The 27,308-nt window shown below is 40.7% G+C and overlaps 1 protein-coding gene across 2 annotated transcripts in view; it reads right to left on the reverse strand.

Moving 5' to 3' along the window:
* The window catches only part of PLCB3 (phospholipase C beta 3), a 2,354,563-nt gene that overhangs the window by 848,976 nt on the left and 1,478,279 nt on the right, over nt 1-27,308 (reverse strand). For both annotated transcript variants that reach the window (XM_044075790.1, XM_044075791.1), the window contains exon 7: nt 5,885-5,960. In XM_044075790.1, coding sequence (XP_043931725.1) covers nt 5,885-5,960 — 76 coding nt within the window. The remainder of the gene's footprint in view (nt 1-5,884; nt 5,961-27,308) is intronic.

Consider the following 27,308-nt stretch of genomic DNA (forward strand, 5'->3'; position numbering starts at 1 on the left):
GGCATATTGAACTAAAGAAGCAAGCAGGGTGGCAGTATAAAGATTGTTAGTAAAGAGAATAAAAAGGAGGGCCCAGAATAGATCCCTGTGGAACTCCCAAGGTTACACGCAGTAATGAAGAGAGATTTTGTTGCCATTTTACAGCTTGTTGGCATCTAGTTAGATATTGCTGGAACCAAGTAAATGCAGAATGGCTACGTTTAATTGTTAAGATTGTAGTTAAGAGTTTAGAAAGACAGACAGCATCACAAGCTTTGGACAGATGAAGAAAGATGGAGGAAACTAAACTGCCATCATTGCAATAGTGGTTAATAATGTTAGTAAAGTTAACAGTGAGTCCTCTGAACAGCTAACAGACCCTGACATGCCTCGTTGGGATACAGGGCATCAGCAACCCCTGTGCGTGTGCAGGAACCAAGTTAAGTAAAGAACCATATGTGAGTAGCAAAATTTTCTCAGTAGGTTTTCATAGCAGCTAGTGCAGATCATACATAAATGCATAATATCACTTGTGCAAAAAGCTCCACTCGATGGCTTTGATGTAGAATTCTGAAACCCCTGCAGATGTGTCAGCTCACCATCAGAAACCTGAAGCTGGAGAAAAATAAATGGATCCAACAGAGGTATAACCAGGGCATGTGTAGCATAATGGCACAGTGGTTAGAGTTGCTGGTTAGTAATGCTTGGTGACTCCAGCAGGATTCTCAGCTGGGGTGCCTTCCCTGCCTAGTCTGCACTCCCTTATGTCCAGACAGGAAATCAGAACATCCAATGAAAACTTCATACGCTCCAAAGACGTAACATAAGGGAAACTGAGAGCTTCTAAATTGCCATAATTGGACTCGCCATGTTTGAGTAGGCATCTGTGTGAGTGCATCTTGTGATATTCTAAACAGGACACTAATCTAACATCTATACCTTTCATACATTGAGTGAAATGACAGGCTCTGGCTTCTCTCATGACTCTACACTGGATTAAGGCAGTAATTAGAGAACAAATTAACTACCACTGCTAAATTCATGGAAAATATAAGGTTTTTGATCCAGCCGACATCCTCCAGATGAAAGTACAGAGTCTTGATGATGACTGACACCTAGTCTTTTAATAGAAATCTGTTATCCTGTGCAGGCCAAATCACTGACAAAGTAAACAAACTCCAAATGATTTCCACTGTAAGTTGAGAGAGAAAGAAGAAAATGAGATGAACAGTGGCACAAATTAACATGGCTTTTGCCTTTTGAGTTTGAATTAGTTCTTTCATATCCACTGCAGCATGGCATTTAGTCTGTGAAAACATTTAAATCAGGCACAGACACCCAAAAGAAGGTAAGATAATACAGGCAAGCTACTTATGACATCCATGCTTTAAACAGCAGATGATAAATTCCTTTATCTGCAATGACCTCTTTAAACAGCAGCATATAAACAGTGTGGTGACACTGGAGCCAAAACAGAATCCCAAGACAATCCTATTCCAGATGAATTAATCCTTAAAGCTATTTGACTGGAAGCAGTCTATGAAGTAAGAGGCAAGCCATTAGTGAATAAAGCCTGATAAACCACAAGTGTTTCAGGAGTTCTTGAAGGATGCTATGGTCCACAGTGTCAGATGCCATGGACAGAGCAAGAACAATTAGAACCAACTCTCTACCACCACACCCAATGCCTCACTCGTTCATTATGCAGACATCACTCTTATATTTGCAGCCCACACACTACATGACCACCACTCACTAACCAAGAATGCTTCTCCCTAGCAGAGACTTGGTTCACCAATTCCCTACTTACCTTAAATCCAAACTGCTCATCTTTGGACCAGGCAAATCCCCTCCATATAATAACTTTACCATAATTTTCCTGAACAATTAACATGATCACCCCCACCTCCCACAACAAACTCTTAGGGGTAGAAAATAGACAATAACCTCAGATTTGATATTCATATAGCCCAGACAATCAAAAAAGCACACAAAAAACTTGGACTCCTCTATCGGAACAATCTCTCACTAAGGAAACTTAAGTCTACCATAGCTTGGACACATTTACTGTCCACCCTCCTCTATGCTACCCCAGTATTGACCACCTTTGCAAGATCGACCTAAACAAACTAGAACCTTGTTACAACAAAATTGCTAGATTTGCTACTGAAACCCCTTATACTGTGCAGCACTCAAACAGCTAAATTGGTTAGAACTACCTCACCTATTAAAACTCAACCAATTAATGCTGGCACATAAGCTATACTACTACCCAACTAAAATCCTAGCACTCCAAATGCTAGTTGCACCTTATTCTACAACAAGAACCCTAAGATCAACAACCTAAAACCACCTACAAGTCATCAAACACAATAATGAAGCCGGGAACGCTCTCTTTGGCTATTCCATCTCTAAAGCATGGAATAACCTACCTTGTCACCTCACCTCTAATACCTCCACCACACAATTTAAAAAAGAATTCTCAAGGCTCTCATTAAGAATGTTTGGCTATGCTCCTGTAACCCCCAGGATAAACAATTAATCAACAATTTATCCCCACCTCGAAAATAATACGCCCTCTACTTAACCCTTACGCTCACTCACCTGGCTTAACAGCATTACTACATCATCAATAACGCAGTATAAAAACCTTGAATAACATTTGGTCTCCAACTATGTGAAACTAGATAGTAAAATTAAATGTCCTTAGAGCTATGGGCTATATCACATATACTACCTAACATACAAAGCAGACTATCTTATAATACCCATTGTATGTACTCCTCTTGCACTCCACATCATTTCACTGTACTTCCAATTTTGCTTTTAAATTGTTTGCACAAGCTATATGATGGAATAAAAATAAACGGCCAGAGTACATGCTATGTACTACTGCATTTTATGTGATTTTATTTTATGTATATTTTTGCATCAACATGATTTGCATGATATTCTCATGGGATTTTATCTAAATATTATGTATCTAATTGGAGCTTTTCTCCCCGGGCCACCAATGAAAATGGACCTGTGTCCAGTTGGATATTCCTGGTAAGCAAATGCAAAATAAATAAATACAGTCTTTGCCATTTTACCTTCAGAAGATCATTAACTTGACTGACAAGGACTTAAAGGCTCTGGAATGTTAAATGTGAATGCAATAGAGTGTACACTACCTTCTCAGTAACCTTCCCAGTAAAAGGGAGACAAGGGATTTAGCAATAATTCTTTAGAATGTGAAGGACAATTGCTGGGTTTTTAGGGATCAGAATTAACAAAGTCTCTCAGAACTAACAGAAACACTCTGGTCCTAGCCATCTGAGGCATGATCCTGTTAACCACATAGTGTCCAGACTGCAATATATGTAGGTCAAACAGGTGAGACCCTGCTTATGACCTTATAGTCAACATAGTCAAACTCTACACATCATAGGCCTAGCAGATGTGGACCTCGTAGGAAAGGAATGCCTGATCTTGACAATTTTATCTGCAAAGAAATGAGCACTTTTCATACTGTGATCAGAGAAAAACAGCCCTAAATCACACAACTAGAAAACCGCTTGAAAAACTGCAGCTAGACAAGTTAATGTAATAGCAATCTCATATGACACAAAATATGCCTCCTTATGTGAGCTCTCTATCAAGTATCAGAGTACATTCTAATTTTGCCCTTAGAAAGGAGAGTCCACACTATCATTGCCCAACCTTGATAACAGGCTTCACAGTAACTATAACTCAGGCTCAAATCACAGTTCACACCAAGCAGCAGTCTCAGATTATACAAACACAGGAGAGAGAGAATACAAAGCACTATCACTTATTAAAAACCATGACAAGTAGTTCTACAGCACTTGTACTGACTTGCTCTAAGCGCAGATCCCAGTGAGAATACATGGTGACCCAGTCAATGTCTTGCAAATCATGACATGGGAAAAGGTCACTACTGGGAAGTGGCTATTATGGGATACATCACTTGACATATGCCAATAAATGGTTTGCCCAAGAACTTGAGTCCATCATCAAATTCCTAGTTTCCAGAAAAAGTTGGAAAATCAAGTCAAATGACTGCCCAAATGTGTGAACTACAATGATATCCACATAAGTAAATATTTAACGCTAAAACTCTGTAAAAGAATTAGAACTTTCATGGTGAATTAACTGGTTTCATTATTGACTTAGAATCTAAAGTCAGATATGCTGATCCAAGTTGGGGACTGATGCACAAGGGCAAGGAAAACAGAAGTTTTGCAAAAATAAATCAATCAATAAATAAATACAAATAAATAGATATATAAAAGGAGAACTAGTAGATGGTACAGGGAAGAATCAGCAATACTCAAAGCAATTAGATTTTTCAGCTTCAACCAGAGTTAACTCCAAAAATAACCACCCTTCCACTGAAATTCCACTACCTAGAGCTGTGAAAAACTGGTAGACATAGGGGAATGGACACATCCAAGTGTGGTCCAAATTTTCAACAAGCCATGTCTCTGCAATAAATGCTGGATTAATATTAAATAATGGTTCAAACACAACACCCAGCTTGTTCTACACTGACCAAGCATTAATGAGAAAAAACCAAGACAGAACTCCAGGGGGACAGGACCTGCTTATTCTTGAAGATGACAAGATAACCCTCGAAGAACTGTCATAAAGCTGAAGGCCTCATCCCAAAGACATTTCATTACCAGGTAGTGTCATACCACTCAACTGCTCCTCATTAGGAAAGTACTCCTCATTTTGATGCTTATAAGTTTTATATTCCACAATGTTTTACACTTTAAATATCTGACATATTCAATGTTAAGCATTTTTAAACAAATATCCATGGTAAATAATAATAAAAGAATATTTATCCATAAAAAAAAAACTTTTTGTAACTGCAATGAACAATTAACCATATTGTGAACTAACAAAACTGGAATTGTTTGTGTTTAGTAGGTATCCCATATTTTACCCATTTGTTCCACATTGTGAGATGTAGTGTTCCATATTTTGAAGGTAGAAGGTTGAGAGCTACGGCCAGTGCTGAGTGATAGATACCTTTACACAGTAACCCAGCTTAAAGGGCATGAAAAAAGACCTCCTTGTTGGTCTTCACCCATCTTCTCACCCCATTTAGCCTTCTACATTTGTATTTCTCAACTTTCTCAACATGCTTCTTAGCAAGCAGAAAGAAACACTTCTGTAGTTCAAATGATCTCTCTAAGCTGTGTATCCCATCAGTACCTAAAAAAAGATTTTCATGCTAGAAAGTGTTCATTGCTGCATACAGTTTCATTTTTGTGTGCCCAAATAAATAGCAAAACGAGAAAAATAAGGTGTGAAACACTAGTTATTGTCTGGAGTCTGATCTTCTCCATGAATCCATCTTACATCGGAACTTGCAACATCTCTCTCCTCTTTGCAATGCATGTCAGAGAGACGCAACAGACTACTGCTTTGTTACTCAGCTTTTTTATATTTATGCATCGTCTTGTGTTTAAATGCATATGTCCAATAACATTTCAAGCAGCATTATTCCCTGCACATAAAACATCTTTACATCCTGCATGCACCAATATGCACAAATATATGGCTCCCAAGACTGTTCCCTGCTCCTCCATACAGAACGGAAAACTACTTGCTCAGCTGTATATTTGTCTGCACAAGGGCTTACATGTTAGTATATGCAGGGATAGGATACATCAATTCACAACTTTGGGGATTACTGTAAAGCTTTCAACATTTGGATTTAGTAGAAGACTTTGGGGTTATCAATTTGTGTTTATACAAATGCATTTCTTCTAGCTATCTGCCATCAACAGTTTCCGCAACAAGACAAGATGTACATATACAAATGTAAATTTCACGTTTCTAAAATAATGTTCAATACCTATAGCAAAATCTCTCTACAAATGAGACTTACCCTGTTGAAGTTCAGGTCACATGACTCAAGGGCAGTTTCAACTCTTTTTTTGTCAGCATTGAACATTTTAATGATGCTGGAAAAGAAGTGAGATAAAGTGAGATGCAGAAAACATACAAAGGACTACAGCTATAATTATATCTACAGACCAAATTGGCAGATCAGCTACTGCCAAAAATCCAGTTCCAGTTTTATTTAATGCTCCACTCCTCTGTGCCCCACTCTCTGCTTACAAAACATGTCATTTGCTTCTGGCATGAGTCAATGCAGCACTGCTAAGGTCCTCTCAGCTACAGCAAACTGGTACAACCAGCGAAGGCTTACTAAAAATCACAAGAGACACTGCAAAGCCAAACTTGGCTCCTGTTTTCTGGTGATGCACAAAAGTATATTACAACCCCCCCACACTCCAGTGTGCTCATGGAACAGCAACAGAAAATAAATGAGCACCAAGCCCCATTATATGCTAGTTACATGTCAACGAGTGGTACAGCAATTATGTAGACCATGTACTATTGCCAAAGAAATTTCTGTCTGCAATGCAAGACAGTTTGTAAATGACTACAGTACAGTAAATCCTTCAGAATACCAAAGTCAGCTACAGTATACCAGAGGTAATGGTCATCTGTTAGAGATTTATCAAGAAGGCTGCGTTCAAATGTCTTTGCAGTACAAAACACCACCATTCAATAGTCTGATTAATACAATTTCATGTAAATTATAAAAACAGAAATAAAATTAAAGCATACTTTAACTCAAAAACATCTTTAGTGCGTAATAGAAAAACTGCTTTTTAGGTTACCATCTCTTTAAAAATATATGGAGAAATGCTACAATAATCAGAGTTACATTCACAGAGAGCACACAAAACACTGTAAAATGTATATTCTCCTTACACTGAAATAAAAAAAAAACTGTCATAATGTTAATTTTATAAAAGTTTCACAGACAGCATACTGTACCATAAATAGTACCCTTACCCTAAAACATTTACAAGGCATTCAATAAACAGAATTTTATAATCACTCAGTTGGCCCAAGACCTTTAAGCATGTTTGTACAACAAAACAGATTTACATTGAGATACATCACAAGCATAGTCATGTACTATAAGGGAAAATATTTACTTTCACCTAATCTACATTCACAAATTGAGGGTGTTTTAGCTGTAATACCATATCTGGTTTATATTCATTTGGTAATTCAACCTTCTAAATAACATCTTGTATAAAGCAGCACTCACTAAATGTACCCAAGCATTTTTTTCTATCCTAGACTTTCAAGGTTTATTAAGTTTGTTTTATTGATCTCTGCTCACTGACTGGAGACTTCATGCTCTCCCTGTGTTTATAAGTCTTCTCTGGGTCTTCCAGTTTCTTCCCAACTGCCAAAATCATCAATGAATACTGAATTTAAAAGTAAGTTGTACACTTACCAGAATGTTAGATTTAACTGGTATCTGTTCAGATATGCACTGCTGGACCAATCATCTCTGCCACCATTTCTTTGGGAACTATCTTTGCAAGCTCAAGTTTCTCACATTTCTCATTATCCGTTTCTCCACCATAAATCTCCAAAGCTCCAGTTCCAGTGAATTTAAATTACAAGCACAGACATCCATACAGATTATGAAATTACAAAGAAATGCATTATTTAAAGGGAATCTGTGAAACCTAATCTAAACCTCTGGTCTCCATAGAGATTCCCCCAGATATGACAACTTAAGAGGTAGGTGAGAGGGTTGTTTCAGTGTCAGGACAAAACAGCTAAATCTAACATTCTAATCAGCACATAATTTACATATTTAGTCTGGTCCTATCTGGACACAAACTGCTACACAGAATATTTAGCAGACATACGGTGGCGTACAGCAACAAACCTTTGAATATAGTGGCTTCAAAGAAGGCTTGAGCTATAGTCAGCAGATCTATGCTGTAATGTTTGGCAAAAGTATGTAGAGTAGACTAAGTAGCCTTCTTCAAGCGGTAAGTTTCACAGAAATGCCATGGACGTAGTTCGAGCCCTGACAGGATTTGTTACTGGAAGAATAACAATGTTATACAATTCAGCATCCATTCAGATAAGGTGACCTTGGTTACTTTGTTACCTTTTTTGGTACTCAGGAGACAAATCTGTCACTTTTCTTTTCCATAATAAATTTTTATTGAAATATATTTTCCAAAAACATTACAAAAATACAATAAACATCACACACATAATACACTATAACTACTACAAACCATTTATACAATATCTACATGAAATGCTTCCTATATTTAATATATTCCTAAAATCAGTATCATGCTAATATAATATTGAAGACCTTTTCCCATATTTTCGGGTTATTAATATTTTTGTTAGTTTGTTTCAGAAGTAATTTATGTGCTAGTATATGCTTTATAGCCACAAGCTTAAAATTATTCCATGATGTCTTATGTGGTTCTAGCCAATTTGTGGCTATATAGAGTTTCATCAGCAAAAAAATATTCATACAAATAATAGTTTGCGATCTGGAAAGCTCTCTTGGAGGAATGTGTAGAATCAAATTCCCATGACAGTGTAGAACTTTGATAACCCATCTTTTGCAGTTGTACCAATCTGTCACTTTTCTTGAACCCCTTAATGCAATGAACATAAAACCTGAGCTGCCTGTGCACATCTAAGTAGTCCCTCTGATGGAAAGGTTTTGAAAGAGGACTGGAACATGCATAGACTGATTCATATTTTAAAACTTTTTTTGGATGAAGAAATGACTACTAAAAAAGGGTTTTCTAAGATAGAATCTTAACATTGGCTGAGCCAGCTGGTTCAAATGGAAACAAAGCAAGTTTTCTCTAGAATGAAATTTAAATTCCGTGAAGGAGCAGGGTGGACCAAGGGTGGTCCGAGGAATAACTAGTGCCCTTCTGAAATATGTCCTGTAAAGTAAAGAGATTGAATGTTTGGGTGAGGCTGCCCAGACAGATGGAACAGCAGAAGACTGTACTGTGGACAGAGAAAGGGATCTTCTCTTCAGCTAAGGTCACAGAAGGGAGAACCAAATCTGTTTGGTCCAGAAGGGAGTTATGAGAAGGTCCTTGGCTTTACACATTTTGGCTTTCTGCAGAAATCTGGTTATGGACAGAAATGGGGGCCAAATATCGGAGAATACATCTACTGAAGAGCAATGGAGGAAAAACCTGTCACATTTAGTGTTTAATGGTCAATGGGATGCTGTGTGGGATGAGACTTCCTTAAATTACAGTGTTCAGATCTATCTGCACATTCTGTACTTTTTTTTTCTGGTCCAGTCTCCATTCCTATTCAAAAAGCAGATATGTAACTGGTTATCATTTTGAAGGGCTCAGTCATGTCAAGGTAATATGAAAGTTATACAAGAACATCAAGGAGGGTGCAAAGTCTCTCCTTTACTCTGGGGCTGAAGAAAAAACACAGGTAAATGGACGATTTGATTAAGGGAGATTTCAGACATAGCTTTAGGTATAAAAAAAGCATTCTTTCTGAGGCTGACCCTGTTCCTATTGAAAGTATAAGTGGCACCTTTAGAAAGTATAAGTGGCGCCCTGCACAATAGGGACTGCAGTTCTGTTATTCTTCTAATTGATGCCACAGCCACTAAGAACACCATCTTCCTTGACAGATGGTTAAAGCAGGACACATGCAGCTGGCCCAAAAGGATACAAAGTCAGCCTTTCCAGAACAAAGCAGACTCTAAAGAGGTGGAACAGTTTGGTACTCTAAGGTAAACAACTCCCTTCAAGAACTGCTAACCAATAAGTTGCTTGCTAGAGTTTACTGCCTTGAAAAACAAATGCATACCAAAATGCAAATATGTTAAAAGGAAGAGTCAGAGTACAAAGGATTAGCCCAGATAAAATCACTTTGGCTAGGAGATCTACGATATTCTCTATCTGATGCCCTCCCTGTAGGAGGAGTAAAATGCCGTGTTGAAGTTTCAAGTAGTTTACTCAGTTATGCATGCAGAAGGACAAGTGTTCTTTGTTCTATAACATTACCAGTTCAGGTACTTAAAAGCCAGCTATAGACAATGGTGTGGGAGGGTCCCAGAACTGACTGGAGGAAAATCTGGGAGATGGAAAAAGAAGGAGCTAATCCTGAAACTTAGAGGTTAGTAACTTATTTGAATATTCATAAAAGACTCAGGAGGGTTTACTGACTCAGCAGCCTGTGGAACCTCTTTCTAATTTACAAGGTTATTTTTAACAAACAAAACATGACAACATGCCATGAGCTACCCTTGTAGAACTATATTTAAAAAAAAAAAACACTTTCTCATAAGCTTCATCAGGTCCATCTAAAAGAGTGGTTTGTATTTATTTATTTAACATTTGTTTACCAGGAAAGTCCAGCTGGACACACTTCCTTTTTCACTGGAGGCCCAGGGAGAAAAGCTCCAAGTAATATAGTAACATAAGAAGAAGAAGGTAGTAAAAATGTATATTGCATCAGTAAAACAGTACGTACAATATCAACATTGTGAATTAAATACATTCAGGGTATTTGTAGTTACATTCCAAAGTCACAGAAATTAAGCAATGACAACATTCAAATATGCAGAGGCATCTAGTTTGGCAGATGTAGTGAATCATAACTACTTACAAGGGTTATGTGCGTTCATTCAATGCTACTCATGTGGTCCTTTATGGTTAAGGAAGGAGGGTTAAAAGGGAGGTTAGCTGCAGGAACAGAGCCAGGAGTTTGCAAGGTGGGTTTTTAGGAGCTTTTTAAACTGTACTATTGAGGGAATGGTCATTAGAGAGTTTGGTAGGCTGTTCCAAAGCTTGGAAGTACAGTTGGAGAAAAAGGATCCGCCTGCTAAGTTTTTTGCTTTGGTGACTTGTATACTAGAGCGGAGGATCTTGAAGCAGAGTAGGGCTGAATGATGTCTGAGGGCTGGGGTATTTTCTGGATGGTGGAATATTTTATGAGCTAATGTTAGTTGATTAAAGTGTAGGAGCAGAGGGAGTTCAAGCCATTTGAGTTGTTTGAGGGATAGACAGTGATGCATTTTGTAAGATGCATTGGTGGCGAATTTGGAGACTATTATAAGAAGCTTAAAGTTTGGCAAGGTCTGTTTTACATAGGTTGGTTAAGATTGGGGATGCATATATAGGAGAGTAGATAGAAGGTGTGTCCTGGCAATTGTGACTTTTGTATTACTAGTTAGAAATTGATTACTTCAGTATAGGAAGCCAGATTTCTTGTGAACCTTTTTGAGGGTTTGGTCTATTATGGACATCGAATTATAGGTTATTGTCAATTACAACCCCTAGGATTTTGGTATGAACAGTTGGACTGATCATAATTTTGTTACTGGAGAAGATGTGGAAGGTTACAGAGGCAGAGATATTCCTGGTTGGGCAGAAGAGCAGTAGTTCTGTTTTGTTAGGATTTAGCATAAGCTGAGAGTTGGTTACCAGATTTCTACAGATAAGGAGTAGTCTTGGGTGATGGTTTTAAGGTTGTTGAGGGATGAGGTTGAGCAGATCAAGGTTGAGTCATCAACGTACTGAATCACAGTTGCGTGGGGAGTGGCAGAGTGAAGCTGACTGGTAAAGCCAGAGAATAGAAGGGGTCCAAGGATGGAGCCTTATGGGACCCCAAAGGTGACTGGGAGGAGGTGTGACAAGGATTGTTGCCACTGGACATCTTGTTGATGGTCTGTTAAAGAGCTTTGAAACCAGGTAATGGCAGTATGGCTGAGGTTAAGGGAGGAAAGGACAGTAATGAGTTTGCTGTGGGTGACCATGTCAAAGGCTTCTGACAAGTCAAGGAACATGGCTGATACAAATTGGGAGTAGTTTCTGTGTTGGTTGACGGTGTAAAGGACAGTAAGGCGGTTGTAGTACTATGTACAGAATGAAAGCCATGATGGGCATGAAATAGAAGATTGTGTGAGAGGAAGTATACCATGAGTTGGGTGTGTACTACTCTTTCAAGTATTTTAGACAGGGGTGAAAGAATGGCAATAGGGTGATAGTTTGTTAGTTCATAGGAGCTACTGGCTTTGAGTAGTGGCAGTATGTGATATTTTCCCCGATAGTGGGATATATACTTCTGTTATTGATCTATTTATGAGATTGGCTATAGGGTAAGAGATGGCTTCTGCTGCAATTTATAGATATTCTACAGGGAGACTGTCAGTGGCTAGAGTATTTGGTTTCAGTTTTAGTAGTTTTTTGAAGTAATGGATGGGGCCTGGATATAACTTGAATTGGGTGGTGGTGTTTTGTGGAAGTATATTTTGGTTAGGGTCGGTGGGGTGGGATTGAAGTTGGTATAGTTGTTAGCTAGCGTTTGAATGGATTATGTGAAGAAAGTATTGAATTGGGTTGCTACATTTTCATAGTTGTTGGCTATTTCTGAAGTGGGAGTAGTATTTTTATAATCACTCACTTGGCCCAAGACCTTTAAGCTATTAACTGCGGCCCAGAGTGGTTAATAATTTTATTACTGAAAATGCCTAAATTTGTAAGGTCATCACCAAACTTATCTGTATCACATGTAATATCAGAGGCTGTGTCTGCATTTGTGGGGCCCCAGCTGCTTGAAGCAAATTATGAAAGCTTTATTACTGAACTTTTTCCAGTACAACTTGCCCTTATCAATACTTGTAGCACATGTAATAAAAGAGGCTGTGCCCTCTTTTACTGGGTTCATACATCCTGAAATACATTACGAAAGACTAACTTCTCTTGTGCAGCAAAAAGGATTATATTGCCTATTATAAGAGACTCATATACATGACTAATGTGACCAGTTCCCATTCTTTGCCTGATGAAGCCCGACCTTTTTATCTGCAGGGCAGGCAGTGACTTAGAGCCACACTAGGTGACTCCCATTTTTTGAAAAATACATGCATCCAGAGAAGTAGGTGACAGTGGAGACAAGTCACAGAGCACATTTTTACAGAGCTCATGGATGTGCACAAGTACGAGGAAAATATAGGGTACAGTTTTGAAACTCAGAACGTTTTGTATGTTTTTTTTTTTTTTTTGGCCCATAAAATAAAAATCCACATAATCCACTATGTTTATCTACAGCTTCGATGTGGCTTTGTCCCTGGTTAGCAAGGCGCAGCTCTCCATGCTTCCACAGCATATGCCAGCATATCATTAGGTTAATATAGAGCTTTCTCTGTCACAGAATCCACCTGCCTTGAAATTTTAGGGTATATGCATTGAACTCCCCAAGCGAAGTCTGAGGCACTGGTTTATCAGCAAATGGCTTGTGGTACAAATGGTTCTTGCATACTGGCTCTGCCCATTAACTGAACTCCTTCTGGATGCACATTGGCACTACTAAGACCTTGTTCATTGATTGTATTGCACTGACTCCAGTAGGCTTTTGGGAAACACTGGCTTTCCTTATGCGTAACTTTGCTGGGAGGGTGGGGGGGCTATTACAATAACTGAGACCCTACAAACACTGAAATCTGGTGGCCTGTAGATGAAAGAAGGTTTTCTTTTGGAAAATATACTTTCGGTGTTCTGCATGTTCAGGGTCACTCCAGAAAGACTCTAGATCTGCATGATGCAATGTTTAATTTGGGGATATGGAGGAGGAAGTTCCAGCCCCTGGAGGAAATACCTAGCAATTTCCACCTTCTCTGTTTTTATTCAGTCATCATCTGAATGAGGTAATTATCCACATAAGTAGAAATGTGCAAACCACTGTCCTCAGGTAGCTCACAGTGGGCAGACATGTTGTGAATATTCCAGACATCAGACAGAGCCCTGCTCTTTTTTTAAACAAGAAACATCACTTAAGACATAAGAAATCATACATTTATATAAATGAAAACACCACACAGAGAATCCTAGTTGCAAGCATTTTACATCAGAAACTATACTGACACTCCCAGTTGCAAACATTATACATCATTTATAATCTAGCCAATCATTTTCAATCACACATTACATAGCTCATTTAAGTCCTGCCTTCTTTCAAACCTCATTCCTCACCATATATATTGTTCCCACAATTCCCATTTTTTCCTAAGCTGTTTACTCCTACCCTTTTCTAAAGATCTCAATTCCAGTCATTTTATCCCCGTTACTATATTCACTACTTCTAGTACTGTTGGTTTAGAGTTTGATTTCCATTTTCTATTGACTGCTTTTTTGGCAGCCACCATAATTAGACACAGCAAGGCCTTACCATGTCTAGGCAATTTCAATTCTGTATCAATGATCAGAAAAATTATCTCCCTCATTACACTAATCTGCCCACCCAGCATCTCCGACAGTGAATCTCACAGGGAATCGAAGTCCACCAACTCACCATACTCCCAGAAAATATGTTCCCAAGTACCTCTTTCTTCCCAATCACACCAACATTTGCTGTCAACCCGAGGAACAATTCTCTGGAATCTACTTGGGGTACAAAAATATCTATGTAAACATTCTGAGGCAAAAATCTTAAATCTTCCAGATTTTATTGCACATTTGGAAGACATACATATATCCTCCCACTGTTTCTTTGTGAATTGATTATCCAGTCTCTCTTCCCAATCCCTTCTAACCTCCTCTAATTGATTCTTATAGTTATCGTGCAATATTTTATATGCTCTACTAATTATTCCTTTTGTAATGGCAGTATCTGTTCTAGATTCTACTAGAATCTTTACTAGTGCTGGTCTTTCATTTAGGAGCCCCCTATTTCTTTCTCTTTGCCTATACTCTGATATCAATCCTTGATAGGAAAGACAATCTCTAACCTGCAATCCAACCCATTCTATCCTTTTTCCCTTTCTAGTTATTTGCTCTCGATACCTTGGTCCCTTTGCCAGTTCATCAATAAATTCCAGCCCCCTCTTGAATATTGTCTATATTACTAATTGCAGCCATCCCCATTCAGAAGAATCTCCTTTCTCTGTTCCAGTGTTGGCTTAGTTCTTAGGATACTTTCTGCTACTTTACAGATATGTCATGTATGATTATTGTTATTCTCCTTAAAGGTCTGCATCCAAAATCCCAGTCTCTCCTTGTTTTGTGAGCTTCCCTCCTGTTTCATCATCATCCCTTATCACTGTGAATTAGTTTTCTGCTTGTATTATGTATAGGAGCCTTAACTGTGTAGCTCTGAAATACCCCTTCAAATCGGGTAATCCCAATCCACCCTATTCTACTGAAGAATCATCTTATCCCACTTGGCTCTTGCCATCTTCCCCTCCCACATAAAGTTCTTCAGCTCTTTATTAATTGCTATCCATAACTTCTCCTCTGGTTGATAAAAATATGACTGACCTGTGTATAAGACTAATGGGACTAAACATTTTAACTGCTTGTATCTTACTATCCCTATAACAAAGTTTCCATTTTCTCAGTTTTTGTATTATCTTTTTAGTCTCTTCCCACGTCTTAAGCTGCCACACCAGAATAATTTTTAATCCATACTCCTAAATACTTCATTCTATCACGTCATCATAAACATGGATATTACTGAACCAGACCCTTTCCCCCTTTGAGAAACAGGATCTTCCTGAATAGTTCTCCTAGTCAAAAGACCCTGAAGCACCCCTGGAAAAATGTCAATTGTTCCTGAGGGGGCTGAGGAATGCCTATGAAAGGGGGAAAAGACTTCCAGACCATATAGTACCCTATGTGAATCTGAGTCATCTGTAACCAAACTGGAAGGGACAGGGAAAGATAAAGAGAAAGAGGAATGTGGCTGAAAAGAACAAGATAGTCAGACAGCACCTGGTTTGTCAAGAAAGGGAGATTTTTGTGTAGTAGTAGTCTGGGTAGCTTTAGCTGGAGGAGCCTTTTTTCCACCCTTTTTACTTTTGTGAGGAGGGCGACACTGCCTCGGAACAAAGGCTAGCTTATTAGGATAATTCCTTTGGAATTTAGGCACAAGAAAAACAAAAATATGTTTCAGCTCTTGTAAGGCCTTATCCTTTTCCTGTAGGGACTTAAATCAGCAGCACCAAACTAATGCTTGTTATCCAGAGCAGCATCCATCAACTTAGCCTTAATACCATCAGGCAGAGACTGAAGCCTAATCCAGTAATATCTCCTCATCCCAAAACCAAAAGCAGCAGCTCTAGAAGCAATATCAACTGTATCATAACTGCACTTAAAAGAATGGTGAGCCACCTGAAAGGAAGTGTCCCTAACAAGGAGAGGGCAGAAGTCTTCCCCTCAGAATCAGCAAGGTCAGAAATAATCTCACAGCCCTGATACAGAACAGCCAAAATATAACTAGTCATATGGGTCTGATAACTGACAGACCAGGCAGCAAGGGTAGCTGAGGCATATACCTTCTTCCATAGCTCTGCTGTCCTTATCAGAAGGAAGCAACTTTGTAGAAGGTAGCAGCTTAGATCGCTTGTCAGATGCCACAGACACCACAGAAGGGTAAACAGATGGTGACCTAGAGAGAAATTTGCAATCAGGTACCTTATAAAACCTATCAGGTTTCTTGAGGATGGGAGGGGTAAGAATCAGGAGCCTGAGATGCAGTAGAAAAGGCACCAAAAACAGGAGGAATAGCAGCAGAAGTTCTAGGAGAGTCCATTTGCAGAAGCTTTGTAATATCTTTTCACAACCTCAGAAACTTGGGCACAATCCCACCTGAAAAATTCCATCCTTCTAGAAATTGTGTCCTCAGAGGAACTCTCCTCAAAAGGAGTGCCAGGACTAGTGGACTCCTCTTCCTCAGAAGCATAATCTAAAGGAGAAGGAATCTGGGAAGAATAAGCAAGGGATTCCTCATCTGAATCCTCCTCCTCAGAGGAATCCTGCTCCTAGGCCTCCTAAGAGGAGTAGAATACCAAAAGGGGCTGGAACAGAAACTCCTCAAGGAGGCTTCAAGGCCATAAGGGCACGGAAAAAACCCTTAGTGAAATTCTAGCAAATGAAGCAAGCGTTCAGACTGACGATCAAAGATGGTGCTTGGAGAGGTGGCAGAGTTGTTCTGAGGATGGTACATTCGGACATCATCTTTATGCCCTACACTGTACACTGGGAGCATGTGTGTGATCTACGGCATACCTTAGCAACCTAAAGGGTTTGGTACACTGGCTGGATGTCACACTGCCCTTGGAAGGAGATTCCTATTGTAAGGAATACTGCAACACTGAAATGGAAGGACATCTCGAGATACTTCCAGTATTCTTTTCAGGTTTTGACAAAGACGTGCATCCTTTACACTCAAAGTCACTATGAAGAACCCAAGTGAAAGAAGGAAGGACTACAAGTCAGCCAATCTAAACTTCAGAACTTTCAAAAACAGGTCAAGTCTTTAGAGATCCAAAATCAGCACCTAAGGTCCCACACTTTCATAGCATCAGAAAAATGAAGAGAGAGATACCTCATTCAATAACTCTTTTAGCTAACTATCTGTAATGGAGGGGAAGAGCCAGCTCAAGCTGCTCCACTACAAAGGGAGGCATCCTCAAAAAGGGTGGGATAGGCTTGAATTCTGTTCTGTACTCTTGCAAATGTATACTCATTACCCAGCTGTCTGAGGTAATGTTCAATTAGCAGATAAAGGCTTAGCTTTCCTCATAGGCAAGCAGATGATGTGGATGAGATGAGGGTGGATGTCAGGATTAGACAAAAGGATTCATCAGGCTGTTACCTGCTGTTTTACCTGTTCTGCCCTATTTGGATTATCAGGTGTATTCCTAAATGTCTTTTTATTCCACGACTGCTGACCTTTTGTCTGATACCTGCAGAAAGGACTGGACCTGGAAGGGTAGTTTCTGCTATAACTGGGCATAGATGGATTTTAAAACTGCTTTAAAGGTTCCACCAATTTGCCTCTCATTCAACTTCTTAAAGATTTCTTCTGTCAGGCCACCATACAAGAATTCCTTATCCAGGGCAGCAGTGAGTAGCTCCCCCCCTTTAATGCTTTTTGGTCATGGCTAGATCCTCAACCAGACATGTTAAAAATTTATCCTGAACTGTTAACTCTGGATACTGTATCAACTACATCACAACCACACTTAATATGTACTTCCCCCACTTTCTGTGTCATTTGGACAAATCTTACAAGTTGCATTTTCAGTTTTAACCTGCATTTTCTGACATATGTCCTTTGCTTAATGACTTCACCTCTGTGCATGCAAGTTTGGTAGCTAACAACCTTGAAGGTCAAAAACAGCCAGTGTGCAAACTTTCTTTCAAAATCTGTACCAAACCTTGCTTTCTCTAGTATTACTAGGGCCCGAAACTAGCTTATCACCCTTTATTGTTTATAGACAGAAAATTACAGGATTCATGACTGGGCTATTGGAGAGATACTTTAAAGCCTGCTTGACACTGCGGTTGAGAGAAGTTCTAGCAGTGAAACTAAAAAGGCAGCCCCAAACATCACAAAGACAGAACAGACCAGAGTGGGTTTCAGTTTCACTAAGCCCAAGAGATCAAAACATCTCATTTTGTTATTTAACAGCTCTTGCATCTTCCATTTAAACTGATTTTTTATCAAGGAAAAAAAAAACATGAGAGGAAGCATCCTCCAGTGGTGACCCTGATGAAGTGGACTCCATACTGTCCCGGATGTACCACAAAGGTGACAGCTGTTGGGTAGTAGAAGCTAAATAAGGAATTTGAATCATAAGAATGAGAAGTTCTCTTTTTTGCCCACAGTGTTCAGCAGGGGGAGTTAGCGTCTAGCTCTACAAGGCCATCTGCCTTTAGGTCAAAAGCTCCTTTCCTAACATCTTAAAATCCTGCAAAATCAGGGCTGCTGATTCCTGGTGTGCAGAATGCTGTAACTAGGGTAGGGTAAAGGGCACAAGCTGTTAGTGGGGGCACGGTCAGCAGGTGCTGGTAGCACAGGAGTAAAGTACTGGCACTGCTTGATGAAGCCACATTAAATGAATGCTGATACTGTACTTGCCGTTATGGCTGATGCACAGAGGGTGGGGAGATTAACTGAAACAGGCGGCTTTTTATATTTGCGGTAAGCATTTGATACAGTTTCAGAGCAGAAAGGTTTTTTAATAGTCTTCAGTTTTAGAAGTGAAGAGCCGCCAGTTTGAGGAAAATGCACAGGGTCCCAGAAGATCTAGCTATGTTTCTGCTGGTGTGGGCATTGAAAGGCATTCAGGCACTCATGGCTCTAAGACATATAAACTGCAGTGACAAACAGCTCTCCTTCCAGGCTTTTCTTAGCTAAAGTGGCCCTTCTCCACTGGTCATATCAAACCTTAGCCCTGGTGGCTTTCACCCAACTGCACACCATCTCCTGCAGCAGGTCCTACAATTGTAAAAACAGCTTCAGGAGTACCAACCCTATGGAACTTAGCTCAGAGTGGCATGTTAGTTGCTGGTGGTATGACCACCTCCACCAGGGTCAGACAATGGCTGGAAGGGTATAGATTAAACCAATAAGGTGTTCTTGTGCCTGGGGTATGGAAGAAGAGGAACTTTTTGCTCTAAGCATCCCTTTTGGGAGTCTTCTCTCTTAGCCACCTTGTAGCAACGTTCTTTTTTATGTGACTTCTTTAGTGGAAGGAACTCCCCTGAAGATGACAATGAATGCTTGTCTACCTATACAACAGCTTCCAATTTTATTTGTGTTACTCATTCTCAATGTATGGTCTCTCTGCTTCTCTGAGTACTCCTGGAAGAGAAAAATCACACAAATTACTTGGCAATTAACCAAAAAGGAGACTCTCCTAGGCAAAAAATGTACTTGGAATGTGAATTTTTGTACAGGATCTCACAGCCACAGTTATACAGGCTCTTTGGAATCAAATGTGGTATGCCCTAGCAAAAAGACTAAACGTTTCCTGAAATTGTCACCACCAGGCATCACCAAGAGCCCAAAAGAAGTGTAAGAAAAAATAAAATTTCTCAAAAAGGGCACTTACTTTTTCAAAGAAATCTCAGGAAATTTAGAACTGTTGTGGGACCAAGTAACAGCAAACATTTTTTGCTGAGATGCACATACACCAACAAACAAAAAATGGCATGCACTCATACATCCACAGATCTCTGGAAGTTGGTCCTGTCAGACAGATTCCTATATGTCAGAAACTGTACTGCAAAGGTGAGCAATATGACCATCTTATTACTTTAAAAAACTGAGATTACATTATGGTCAAGCAGCACTAATGGCTGTTTCTCGATGTGCATCTTGATGACCATTCACTCTCATAAAAGAATCATCTTTGGACAAAAGACCAATCTATCAGAGTGAGAATCAGGAATTTTATTTTCCATCACAAAAAGACAGATAGGAGACTTGGAAGTCAGATGGGTGCTAGAGGAGGACATCAAGGGCTTTGTTTTCTGAATTTTTGCCTACCCCAGAATGGTACTGCCTTGGGTCTCCTGATATGATTTTCCAGGTCGAGCAATCCTCAAAATAAGGGTAGATTTTTTTGCTATTTATATTTAATGAGACTACACTTAAACCTGTTCACAAAAAGACATTTTTGGGGAGACACAAGGATGCACATGTACAGCTTCAGTCCTTAGCATTACATGCCACCTTAATCCTTATTATTTCTGTATTTAAGAGTGAACAAAGCACATGGATTGCCCTTATCAAGATATGAAATGCCCACTCCTGGTAAGGTATTAGTCTTACAAATATTCCATACTTATTCTCAATGATGTCACTAACATTTTCTACCAGAGATCAAAGTATTTTGGCTGAGTAACTTGAAAAGTACAGTTTTGTACCTACCATAAATGTAGATGTTCGAAGATCCACATTGCTGCAGTCCTTACACTTGGGTAGTCCGCTGTCCTCGGTCGGCCCGAATATCAAAGTATAAGGCTGATGTCGGTCAAGGCGCATTTGACTGACATCAGGATGTCAGGGTACAAATGCGCATGACCGACGTCATATCCTCAGTCTTTTCTTGCCCCAGATGTCAGAAGACCTTAAAAATAAAGGTCAAAACCAAAAGACAGCAAACAAACAACCAACCATCCTAGCACTAAAAATATGTACAATATATACAATATACACCCTATTGACAACCCAACCCACACAACCGCCTCTAACAACAGAGGGGAAGGAGGGAGGGTAAATTGGACTGCAGCAATGTGGATCTTCGAACATCTACATTTATGGTAGGTACAAAACTGTACTATGTTCTTCATCTCACATTGCTGCAGTCCTTACACTTGGGTAGAATCCCAAAGCAGAGGTAAGGGAGGATGGCCAAACTATAAGGAAGCAGGAGCTGCCAAAATGCCCTGCAAAACAGCAGTGGCAAAACCAGCCCTGGATTTAGAGTAAAGTGGTAGGTGATAATGCCTAGAGAAAGTATGCACTGAACTCCAAGTAGCTGCCTCCAAAATATCCTTAGTTGCCACCCCTCAAAAAGCTGTCAAGTGGCAGTAGCCCTAGTGGAATGAGGCCTAATCCCAGCTGGAATCTCCTTGCCATGATGGGAATAACAGAAAGCAATGCAAAACCCAATCCACTTAGAAATAGTTTGTTTTGACACAGGCTTGCCCTGAGAACTCAAAGCAAAAGAAACAAATAACTGCTGAGACTGCCTGAACCCTTTAGTTCTGTCCAAATAATATCGCAACTGCCTGTGTACATCTAAAGTGTGCAAAATCTTTTCCCTTTATTTTGGGGATTTGCATAAAAAGTAGGCAAATGAATAGTTTGGTTTAAAGCCACACTAGAAACCACTTTAGGCATAAAGGAAGGATTAGTACGTAAAGATACCCTATCCTTATGGAAAATTAAGAAAGGCTCAACTGCCATAAGGGCCTGCAACTCAGAAACCCTTCTTGCAGAGGTAATAGCCAACAAAAAAGCAGTCTTCCATGATAAAAACTTTAATTCAGTAGTAGCTGCAGGCTCAAAAGGTTGTAGAGTGAGTTTCTCCAACACAAAATTGAGATCCCAAGCAGGAGTAGGAGCTCTTCGTGGGGGTCTTATATTCTTTGCCCCTCTAAGAAATTGCTTGAACAAAGGATGAGAAAACAATGGTGGGTCACAATCATAGTGAGCCGAAATTGCTGCAGCATGAACCTTAATAGAAGAGAAGGACAAACCTTTGTCCAGTAACTCAGTAAGATATTGAAGAGCCATACTTAAATTAGGCTCAGAAACATCAAAATCCTTTGCTGCACTCCAAAATAAAAATCTCTTCCATTTACCTGCGTACACTTTCCTTGTACTAGGCCTTCTAGCTTCCAAAATACCATTCAAAACTTGCTGTGGAAGTGGAGGCCCACTATGGTTCAAAACAGAATATGCCAGGCTGTTAGGTGCAGAGAGTGAAGCTTGACATTGAGCAAATGACTGTCCTCCTGAGACAACAGGTGTGGAATCGAAGGCAAAGGCCATGGAGGCTTCCGTACCAGGCTTCTCAGTAATGGGTACCAATGCTGTCGAGGCCAATCTGGAGCTATCAAAATCATCCTGGGCTTGTCTTGTCTGGCCTTTAATAGTACCTTTGGGAGGAGAGGCAGAGGTGGAAAGGCATACACATGAAGATTGCTCCAATTGAAAGAAAGAGCATCCACTTTCCAAGCTGTGGGATGAAACCTTTTTGTGCAAAACTTTGGCAGCTGGTGGTTTAGTGGAGAAGCGAACAGATCTATGTCTGGAGTTCCCCATGACACTGTCAATTTCTGAAATACATGAGGATCCAATTTCCACTCGTGGGGATCCATAATTTGTCTGCTCAACACATGTGCTAAGGAGTTCTGTGCTCCCGGCAGAAACCTTGCCTGAAGATTTAGCTGTAAACTGAGAGCAGTCTCCCACAAAATCATTGCTTGCCTGCATAGAGGATAAGAATGTGTTCTGCCTTGCTTGTTGATGTACCACATGACAGTTGTGTTGTCTGTTAGAATCAACACCTGCCCTGGAAGAAGTAAATCCTTGAAAGCTATTAATGCAAACTGGACTGCTAACATCTCTTTCAAGTTGATATGTAGATGTTGTAGTCTGGCAGGCCACTTGTCTTTTAACCACTTTCCATTCAGATGAGCTCCCCAAGCTTTGTCTGAGGCATCTGTCGTTAGAATCTGACTCGCCTCTGGCCGGGTCACAGAGAGTCCCTTGTTTAGGTGACATTCCTGAGCCCACCACAACAATTCCTTTTGAATGCAGGTATTATTTGAATGACAGTGTCCAAATCCTGGCAGTGCTGTGTCCATACATTTTTGAGATACCATTGTAGCTTCCTCATATGCAGTTTGGCATTGGGAAGCACCAGAATACAAGATGCCATGAACCCCAAGGCTTGAAGGACTGTCCTTGCAGTCAGCCTGGACTGATGAGACAACTGATGAAAGTAAAGGGAAAGATTCTTTTGTTTGTCCGGGGTCAAAAGGCCATCTGGGATGCTGTATTCAGTCTCACACCCAGAAAGCACATGTCCTGAGAGGGTACTAGACTGGACTTTATTTCGTTCACAGAATACCCCAGGCATCTTAGCACTGCTATCACATAATCCAAATGATGAAGAAGCTCGTCCCTTCCTTGAGCCAGAATCAGGCAATCGTCCAAATAAGGATAGATCTGTATTCCTTTTAACCTGAGGAAAGCTATCACTGGAGCCAGAACTTTCGTGAACACTCTGGGCGCAGTAGATAAGCCAAAGGGCAATGCAGAGAACTGATAATGAGGAGTCCCAGCTCGAAAACGCAGATACTTCCTGCAACTCAGTCTGATAGGAACATGAAGATAAGCCTCCTTGAGATCCAAAGTTACCATCCAATGATCTTTGCCCAGCAGAGGTAAAAGCTGCTGTAACGTCAACATTTTGAACTTGGGAATGTCCAGATAAGTGTTGAGGATAGATAAGTCCAAAATTGGTCTCCACGTGTTCCCTTTCTTTGGTACTAGGAACAGGCGAGAATAAAATCCTAGGCCCACTTCTGGCATAGGGACCGGCTGAATGGCCCCGATTTGGAGTAACAGAGAAATTTGCTTGTGAGCCTCTATTCTTTGTGGAGGAGGAACGTCTGGCATGCCTTTGAAAGGAGGCAAGGTATGGAAATAAAACCTGTAACCGTGGTGTATAATATCCAATACCCATCTGTCTTGGGTAATTAAACTCCAATTTTCTTTGAAAAGTGCCAACCTTCCTCCCAAAGGTGCTGCCAGACGAGAAGGCTCTGGTAGCTGAAAAGGTAGGTCCATTGGGTCTGTTTACGAAAGGACTGACCCCTGCCCTCACCCGAAGACTGTGCAGGAGAACTCCCTGTTCTAGGCCTGAAAGAGCCCTGAGCTCTGCCCCTACCACGTCTAGATCTACCCCTAGACTGGGAATCATAAGAAGGATACGTCCACCCCTTAGTAGGCCAATTTCTACTAAACTTTGGAGGCTGAACCTGCAAAAAATCTTTAACAGTCTGCATAGACTTAGCCTTGTCCTCCATTTTCTTTAAAACTGCCTCAACAGGAGAACCAAACAACACATCAGATTGTAAAGGAGCATCTAAAATCCTTGTTTTAACATGGTCAGATAAATTCTGATCCCTCAGCCAGGCGTGCCTGCGAAGAACTGACCCAGTGGCAGCCACCCTAGACGAGGCCTGTACAGCATCAAAACCACATTGCAAAGAATGCTTACCCACCTGTTCAGAAACATGTACTAAATCTTGCAACTCTTTACAATCAATACCTTCCGCCAGAGCATCAACCTTAGACTTCAATTGTGAAAGGAGATAGTTTTGGTATTTCAACATGTGAAACTGGCAATTCAAAGCCCTCATAGCTAGAGTGGAAGAAGTATAAACTTTCTTTCCCCATCTATCCAAAGCCCTGGCCTCTTTATCTGTAGGAACCGGATTCTTGACAACAGAAGCCTTAACACCTTTAGGCCCCTGACTAACAGTTTCTGGGTCTGCCCTAGGACTCTTAAAAGATACTTATGAGCTTCAGGCACCCTGTAATACCTATCCGGTTTAACAGGAGCAGGAGGCAAAGAATCAGGATTAAGAGAAGCCTCTGTAAAAACATCTTCCACCACATCCAAAACAGGAGGTATAGCCAAAGACCTATGCTGGGGTAAAAACAAAAATTCCCTAAGCCTTTTCCTGGAATCAGAGAAGTCCTGACCTTCCCACTTAAAATGCTCCCTCATGGAATGAAGAGTTTCTGAAAAAGAAAAATCCTCAGGAGGAGAAGCAGAAGGAGTAGAATCATCCACATCAGAATCAGAATAAGGAGAATACTCCTGCAAGTCTTCAGCCGAAGACTCTGAAACATCCGAAGCCTGCTCAAAACTCCCTAGCTCAGGCTCCACCCTAAGTCTCTTATCAGGAGGGGGCAAAGAACCCCTAATCAAAGTAATCAAATCTTCTGCCACTTTAAGCATATGCTTCTTGGGCACAGTTCCTGAAGAACTAGGGGTGACACCAACTGAAGCTAAACCTGGCCTGCCTCTGGGAGAAGCCTTGGAAACAGAAGGAGAGGGCCTAACCACCCTAGGAAGGGAGGGGAGTATAGTAACCTGAGAAGCCCCTTCAGCCTGACCTGCCTCCTGAGAGGCCACATCCTGCAATAACAAAGTCTCTCCCTGGGATCCCAAAGAAACCTCCGGTGGAACCACCGGCTCCACCGACACCTCTAAAGAACCGGCGTCCGGTACAGACGGTTCTTCTAGCCTAGGCTTAACTGCTTTGTCCTTGCGCTTCTTCGAAGAAGCGGGCGGAGCATCCGACGGCATTTTATAATTGCACCGCTTCCCGAAGACTAACCTGGCACAATCTAACCTTCTCTTTATAGTGCGCTTATTGAATCTAGCACAAGAGCGACACCCAACAACGTCGTGCTCAGGCCCTAAACAAGGAATACACAAAGTATGATGGTCTCTATGCGGTATCTGTTTCCCACAAGAAATACAATTATTCACTTTTTCTGACATCCGTAAACCACTGAGGCAAGAAAAACTAAAATATTCCCCAACGGGGTACTTAGCCAACTTTGACTCGGTCTGAAACTCCGAAATCGAAAAATTTCAGAACGCCAACCGGCACTTGCAATGCTGCTTCTGCATCGGACCATGCGGCAAAAAAGACTGAGGATATGACGTCGGTCATGCGCATTTGTACCCTGACGTCCTGATGTCAGTCAAATGCGCCTTGACCGACGTCAGCCTTATACTTTGATATTCGGGCCGACCGAGGACAGCGGACTACCCAAGTGTAAGGACTGCAGCAATGTGAGATGAAGAACATCTCACTGTGGTCTTTCTGACACAGTCCTCCAGTCATCTGCATCTTGTATAACCCACACACACACACACACACACACAGTACAGTTTAAAGTAAGTTACAAAGAAAGCATATATCTGGCACTGCACATCTCAAACTGTGGAGACAGCATGTAAAACTGAGACATCAAAGAAACAGTTTATATCATAGTTAAAATATAGCACAAGGTGCTCTTCTCGACTGCAGTTATATAACAAGAGAAATAAACTGATTAATGCTTATAAAAGCTCTCATTCTACCTCTCTTAAGAGAGCACTCAAGCAAAGGTGTAAGAAGCTTAAGGGAATTGCTAGGAAGCTGAAAGTTGAATATGAGCTTAAGAAACTCAATAAAAGCACATATACCTTCTTGACATATTTAAATAAAGCTTTGTAGTCAAGAACAATGCTTGCAGTTTCATCCACAACAATATGGCACATTTTGACCCAAAGGAAATAGCTAATATCCTCTCTCACAAATACAGTGCATATTTTACACCACTCACAATTATAGCTATTCCACAGATCCTACAACCCCCTTGAATTACAAGGGAACAAGTTCTTTCAGTCCTATGAAATGCTAGAGAACACTTCAGCCATGGGCCCTAATCATATACCAGGTTGACTAGTTATCCTCTTTAATCTAATCCTCCCAGCTTGCTACATTCCTGAAGCCTGGAATTTCTTCCTTCAGGAACCACTCATGAGGCATTAGGATAGCCCTCCTGAGCCTGTCTGCTATCACCTTGGATTTTCCGGGAATGTGCGTTGCAATCAGAAAACATTGGGAAGACATTGCCCATTGCCATACTCAAAGTGCCTCCCGACACAAGGGGTAAGATCTGGTTCCTCCCTGCTTGTTGATGTACCATACCACTGACATATTGTCTGTCTGGATTGCAATAGTCGCTGTAGGGAGAGAGTCTTGAAGTGCTTGCGATGCTAGAAGAACCGCTCTCATCTCTAGAACATTGATGTGCAAATGGTACTAGTGAGGTTGCCACGTTCCTTGGACAGTCCGTCCCAGATAATGATACCCACCCTATCTGGGAAGCATCAGTCACTGTGGCTACCGGATGCAGGTCTTGAAAGGGTCTGCCCAGAGACACCTGGGGGGAGACCAGCCACCATGATAGGTCCTTTTGCAAGATTCCGTGATCAAGATCATGTGCGACATTGGCAATTCCTGGAAAGACCACTGAGCGAAAAGAAGCCACTGTAGAATCCGCATGTGGAAGTGTGCTAAAGGAACTAGTGCAAT

This window comes from Protopterus annectens, chromosome 6.part1, assembly GCF_019279795.1.
Source record: "Protopterus annectens isolate FY-2018-M chromosome 6.part1, PAN1.0, whole genome shotgun sequence".
Taxonomy (NCBI): Eukaryota; Metazoa; Chordata; order Ceratodontiformes; family Protopteridae; genus Protopterus; species Protopterus annectens.